Consider the following 7337-nt stretch of genomic DNA (forward strand, 5'->3'; position numbering starts at 1 on the left):
TGTTCAAATCTGTCCACCAGCTGACCCTGGACAAGAGGATTCTGACCCCAACATGCTCTTACAGGCAGGAGGAGCAATCTCCATGTCCCTGAATACCAAAAAACTCTGAATTATTTATAGTAATCATAGAATATGTCTGACTCGGCTATCCTAGAGTTCCAGAGAATTTGGCTATTTTTTACCTAAAAATATATAGTTCTCTAAAAGGTCTGTGCATTATCTATTTTCTTAGTTGTCTTTTTCTTTGAAAGCACTGTATGGATATCTTTAAGAATATAAAGGCAATTTTTTTTTCCAGGTCTGAGAATGAATAAAGGTGCCATCACCCCTCCCCGTACTTCTCCTGCAAATACGTGTTCCCCAGAAGTAATCCATCTGAAGGACATTGTCTGTTATCTGTCTCTCCTTGAAAGAGGAAGACCGGAGGATAAACTCGAATGTATGTGTTTCTTTATTTAGTTTATTTATCACGGCAGGGGGTAGGGAAGGCACTAGATAGTGATGAATTTAAAACTGTATCTACTGTGGTTGTCTGAGTTTTCATTAAATGAAGTGACTTTGGTTAATAAATAAAAATTCCTTCAATTGGGAATCAGACAAAGGATATTATGAATCTATCAATTTCAGGTTTTCATCAGGTTCCATTTATTAGGGAGTATTTCTTGAGTGTGTTGGTCTGTCAAATGACTTTTTCTTGACTGTCCTCAGTTTGGTAACGCGATGATATTGGAAAGTGTCATTTGAGTTGTTTTGAAAAACCTTTATTTCTAGTATTTGAGGAGGTCTTCCCCTTAGTCAACAAGGGGGTTCACTGTACACAGACAACCTGAGTCTCTGTTGGCCATTTTCCTTGAAAACTTCAGCACTGATACTTTCTTTGCCAGGGATAAATGATTTCTCACATGTCACATGTGAAAGTTTATGTATAGGAGTTGACTCTGGATATTATAAATAAACAGTTGCTCTGTTTTTTTTTTTTTTTCTCTTCTACAATAGAGCAGGTATTTCAGATAGATAATTTCCATCTAGTTGAAAGGAAATAAATTGCTGTCTTTAATAAACTGTAGTGTCTGAGCTCTCTCTGGTGGCAAACCCTACTCATTGCAACGCAGGAAAGTATTTTTCAAGTATTCACTCTAAGCCTGAACATTTAATAACATAGTCTGTCTCCAAAGCCCCTGCTAAACATAGAGCTGCTGGCTTGTTCAGTAATTTGATTAACTTGATTGTATTGGATGGCATTAAAATGAATTAAAAATTCTTGCTACTGAAACGAGAGTGAAGATAATAAATCCTAAATTTGTTATTTTCAAGTGAATATAGAACACCATGAGGTCTCAGAATTATGATTGGAAAGCATGTTTAGTTAAATGTAATAGTAACATGTTGATAATATTTCTCTTACTAACAAAGAATTTACTATAGTATGACTAAGTCATACCTGTGTAAGTTATGAATAAACCATATTAACATCATTTTTAAAATACATATTTATTGGGCGCCTGGGTGGCTCAGTCGTTAAGTGTCTGCCTTCGGCTCAGGTCACGGTCCCAGGGTCCTGGGATCGAGCCCCGCATCGGGCTCCCTGCTCTGTGGGAAGCCTGCTTCTCCTTTTCCCATTCCCCCTGCTTGTGTTCCCTCTCTCGCTATGTCTTTCTCTGTCAAATAAATAAATAAAATCTTTAAAAAAATAAATAAATAAAATAAAATAAAATGCATATTTATTATTCCTAAATGTTAAGTATTTGCATATCAAGATTTATTTGTATTCCTAAGAACATACAGAGATCTCTCTCATTCCAAAATAAATATTAATGTTCAGGGAATTTCTATTGAAGCGATGGCCAGGAGAAAGTTTGCTCAGGTGTTATCAGGTCTGTGTTTGGGATGATTTTAAAAATACAAAGGCACAGAATTTTTTCCAGGTCTGAGAAGAAACGAAGGCACCATCACTCCTGTTCAACATGCTCTTTGTGTCGCACTTTAATTATTTTTATGTCAACTGGAACCACGCATCAGGGTGGTTTTATTTTTAAGGTAGAATTCCTGAGAGGCATGCTTTTAAATTTTCAATGTGAGTTTATGAATCAACAGTCTTTGTCCACAACTACAGGTGAAATGTCACTTAAAAATACTTGATGTATCAGGTCAAACCCGATGTGCCACTGACCATTCTTCATTGTTTTTAAACCCCTTCCCTCTGCGCTGTCTTTGAATTTTCCAACTCTTTTTATTTTTTTTTTTAAGATTTTTATTTATTTGAGAGAGAGAGAGAGAGAGAAAGCACGAGCGGGCGGGGGGAGGGGGGCGGGAAGGGAGAAGCAGACTCCCGGCCGAGCAGGGAGCTCGATGTGGGGCTCGATCCCAGGACCCCGAGATCATGACCTGAGCCGAAGGCAGATGCTTAATGCACTGAGCTGCCCAGGCACTCCCGAATTTTCCAGCTCTTTTTCAAGCCTACATCAGATCCAGGCGTGTTTGCCTTTTTCCTTAACTGTTGCTTCAGACTCTTGTCATGGGTAGAATTTTTGGGGCCTGACACCATCACTGTGATTTTCACCAGACTCTTCAAAGTACATGAATGTCAGCTTCAGAACACATGAAGTTGTGCCTCTGATCCTGCTCTGCTCTATTTCTCATCTCTGCTGTCCTCCAATATGGAGGAACTTAACCTGGTCCTTAATTATTGGGAGCTCGTTTTTTGTCTGTTTCTTAAATGCCGGTGCCCGGCCCCTTCCCACATCAGTTAATTCAGAATCCATTCCTCTCACCCACTCTCCTGTCAATGGACTAGACCTTGTTCCTCGTCTACCATCAAACATTTCATGTATCCTTCTATGGTCATGGATTTTTAAATTTTTAAACTTGAAATTTATTTTCAGTAATACTTGAAAGAAATTGAATATTTGTGGTTAATTTAATATATACTTATTTCCAAAAGGGTGGCAACTTATTAAACACAATATCAACTAGAAGAAAGAAAAAAAAATGGAAAAGGTAATTAAAATTAACATAGAAATAAATATGAGCAAGTGCCTAATACAATTAACTTTGGTTGTTGAACACTGAATTTGGATCTTAATTTCTAGGTAGCTAAACAGAAAGGAATACATGCACACTGGCTTAGACCAGAAGTTCTTAAACTTTATCACATATAAGATCACCTGCAGGGCTTATGAACACACAGCTTGTTCTGGGCCCCAAATGCAGTACAGGCAATTCATCAGGCCTGGAGGGGGCCCTTAGAATTTTCATTTATAACAGGTTTCCAGGTGATGCTGAAATTTCAGCTCTAGAGACCACATTTTGAAGAGCCCTGATTTATGTAGTTCCTCTGATCCATGAAAAGAGACACACACACAATTTCTCTACAAGGAGGATTGTTTCTCGTAATTACTGAATGGCGGCAGTATTTGGTAGGTTCTTTGACCTGGGTTATTAGATAAAATAATGGCATTGTTGGAAATGTTTATAAAAAGAGTACTTTTTTCCCCCAAAATAATGTTTTATAAATCTATTCATCACTTAACTATCACCTCTCATCTTCCCACCTGTCTTTTCTGCCAGGCATTTACAAAATATTTAGAAAACAAGATCTTTTTTTTTCATTGAAAGGAAACAAACAAAAGCTCTTGAAGTTTCCACTGATTATATGCCATTTCTTCACATTACTTTACTTGCTCCAATCATATTTTCTCACTGAGAACTTTGCTTATATTGAGGCCCGATCAGGTAGATGGTGTTTATTCACCTGCTGCTGTGGACCCTTGCAGAATAGGTGTGCATGTGCGTGCGTGTGCATGCAGGTTTTTGTGCATACGTGTTGAGGTTGTGGGGGATTCCATTTTTCTCTCTCCTTGTTGGTGTCAGTTACCAACCACCCTGATGCGTGGATGAGAACATTGTACCAAGGCAGATTTTTCCACTCCACCTAAGCCTGCTACAATACTTTGTGGGGCATCTTTCAGTATCTTCCTCTTTTAGTTTCCTTGCACTCCTCAAATTCTGTGACCTCACCCCCATTTTATTTCAGCCACCCACTTCTGCAGCAATACCCCATGCCTCGTAATTTCCAAAGATTGTTCTTTTTCTAAAATTTTAAACTCTAATAGTTTATTTTGACCACAAACTGTGGTCACTTAACTTCCCCCTCTCCTACCTTTAAATATAACATAGCACAGTATTTAAGAGCCTCAACTCGGTTTCACTAACTGAATGCAGCCTAGCTTTCACACTTATGAGTGACTGGGACACACTGAAAAAAAACAAAAAAACTCCTTAGGCTCAGTTTCTCCAACTGTAAAACTGGAATCATAGTAATATTTATCTCATGTTTGCTATGAAAATTAAATGAACCAGTATTTGCTCACATAAATTCCTTCACATTTCCTAGTTCACATAAATATTTGTTCTGTGAAATAAAATAAGTTAAATATTCTTGTCTCTTAACCATTTCCCTTCCTCCTGGATATGCCTGCTGCTCTTTGGACCCTCATCCCTTCAACTATAGACTGACCCCATAATCCATGATGCCGATCATCCTTTGACACTTAGGTTTAGGCACACAATTTCTTTGCTTGTATACTGAGGTGGCAGAGATTTAGTAAAATAAAAAGATCATTCTATGGGTCATAACTCTACTCAAAACCTCAGTTGGCCTACCGTGCCTTCGGCGTTTCGCTAGTCGTCAACTTCTAGCTAAAAGTTAATCCAGATGCTTCTTTGTTCCAACACCTACCTGTTTAATCATCATCTCACTCATTAGGTGTGAATTCTTGTAACTTCCTCTCATGTTACCTAAAGCTTGTCAACTTCTAGACATGTTCTTTCCTCTTCCTCTTCTGACTCAGGGTGAATATGTCCCTTTGACAGTTCCCTGTTGCATAATGCATAAACCGAAGCCCTTAACTTAGCACCTATAAACTGATTTGACTCCACAATTTGATCCCCCTTCCTTTGTCAGTCTTGCATTTGACTTTGACCTGCACACACAGGCACGAACACTGTCCCCTTCACCTGGATCTACTTTTCAATCATCAGACAAACCCCGAACTTTTCCATCTTTATACCTTTGCTTCTAATGTGCATTTGTTGGGGGTGTTCTTTCTCAGTGTATAACATATCCACTTCAGTATACACTTGAGGCTCAGCTCATGTCATGAATCCTCTTGCCACCTCCTAATCGAATTCATTTTACTCTTTCTCGTACCCTTGTGCTGTGTCTAACTTCCTACCCTAGCACGTACCACGTGTGTGTGTATTTCAACAGACAGATGCTCAGTAAATGATACTTAAATAGAATTGTATTGAAGTCAGTGGTGCTTGAGAAGAGAAAAATAATGTGAATTATTTAGGACATGGAATAATACTAAATTCATTTACACTGCAACTTTTTTTAAAAAAGATTTTATTTATTTATTTGAGAGAGAGAGAGAGAGAACACAAGTGAGGAGGTGGAGCAGAGGGAAAGGGAGAAGAACACTCTCTGCTGAGCAGGGAACTCGATGCGGGACTCAATCCCAGGGCCCCGGGATCATGATCTGAGCTGAAGGCAGACCCTTAACTGAATGAGCCATCCAGGTGCCCCTATTCTGTGACTTTAAGATACATAGTGTTCACATTTGGAAAGGTGTTTACAAATTATTAATAATTTAAGTAGAATAATTTTTGTTAGCTTATATTTAATGAAAATGTATTACTGAAGAGAAATCAGTTGGAAAGTAACCAGGAAATAGATAATCTACAGATAATGAAGACTAACCTGTATGTTAAAGTCACTGCTATGTATAGTATTAATCATAGAACCATTGGATTTAACACTGAAGAGATCCTAAAGATCAGGTAGTCAATTTCCCTATAGTGTCAATGAAAAAACTAAAGCCCAGAGAGACTGGTTATTAATTATAGCACTAGTTTATCCGGCTGTGACTAATACCCGCGACTTCTGCTTTACTGTAGAAGTGCTCTTTTTATTTTGAAAAGCTTCCTTTCCTTATCTTTATTACCTTTTCTCTGAGGGAAAAAAGGAGAAAATATTGCTTCATTACATTAGATGTCACAAACTCCAAGCAGCTAATTTTTTTCACCTCTGCCCCGAGAGCTTATTAAGTAGGTCTTAAAATATATAGAACAGTAAAAAATTGTGAATTAAAAAATTCCAGCTTAAATGCCTTTAAAAAATATACTTTCTAATGCTTAATAACAAATTCCATATTAATATTTTTATTATCAATAATATGTTATGCCAAGTATTAAAAACACTGGAGGGTATTTAGTAGTGTTCAAGGAGAAAACACATTAAAAACTTGTGAATCTTTTGGAAGAGAAAAAATTCTGGATATAAAGAACGAACCTTATATTGCATAATATGCCTCTGCCCTGATCTTTTAACCAAATTCATGTGTGGGTGCATAATTGTTTCTATATAAAGGGAAATTACATGAATTTAAAAATAGAAAAAAAGTGGGTTAAACTAGCTTGTAACTTTGAAAAAGGTACCCACATTTGGAAGCTATCATGTTGACAGAGTAATTTTAATATTGGGCTTAAAATATTTTTGCACCCTAAAATGTATATCCTTATTATGTTAGTTTTAAAAATAAGAACTGTTTGTTCACTGTTTCACTTGACCTTGGAGCCTAAATTTATTTTTAAATTCCAAGAAAAAATAAACTTATAATAATATTTGAAGATAGGTTTAATTTTATCAATATTATTCAAATGTAGTTTTAAAAGGGAAAGATCCTATAGGCTTACCAAGACAATTATTTTCCCATGATGCTAATAACTGCCCTTTTTATTTCATTAGTTTCTCTATTTCTGTATAACTAATCAATTTCCAAATCCTCCACCATAAATTCTGGTCTGGAAATTTGTGTCCTTCATTTGTACTTTAATCTTTTCATTGTTAATAACTTTCTCCTTTATTTTACTTGTTCTCTCTTCCTAGAACCATTATTTTTGGATGTTGACACTCCCAAAACAGAAATTTGAATCATTTTTCTTTATTTTCCTATTTTCCAGCATTTCTGCTATATCTTTTTTTTTTGGACATCAGGGACATCTTCTACATCTGTGATCAGTTTTTGTTTTACTTTTTTTAAATTTTATTTTATTCTGTTATGTTAATCACCATACCTTACATCATTAGTTTTTGATGTAGTGTTCCATGATTCATTGTTTGCATATAACACCCAGTGCTCCATTCAATACGTGCCCTCTATAATACCCATCACCAGGCTAAACCATCCCCTCACGCTCCTCCCCTCTAGAACCCTCAGTTTGTTTCTCAGAGTCCGTAGTCTCTCATGGTTCGTCTCCCCCTCCGATTCCCCCCC

General features: G+C 36.9%; 1 protein-coding gene across 1 annotated transcript in view; it reads left to right on the top strand.

The window, feature by feature from the left end:
* DGKB (diacylglycerol kinase beta) overlaps nucleotides 1–7337 on the top strand; it is a 480803-nt gene that overhangs the window by 161803 nt on the left and 311663 nt on the right. Inside the window, exon 5 of the mRNA XM_081800920.1 lies at nucleotides 299–439. Within this exon, the coding sequence (XP_081657046.1) occupies nucleotides 299–439 (141 nt within the window). The remainder of the gene's footprint in view (nucleotides 1–298; nucleotides 440–7337) is intronic.

Source organism: Leptonychotes weddellii, chromosome 12 (genome assembly GCF_054177405.1).
Source record: "Leptonychotes weddellii isolate Sample4059 chromosome 12, ASM5417740v2, whole genome shotgun sequence".
Lineage (NCBI taxonomy): Eukaryota > Metazoa > Chordata > Mammalia > Carnivora > Phocidae > Leptonychotes > Leptonychotes weddellii.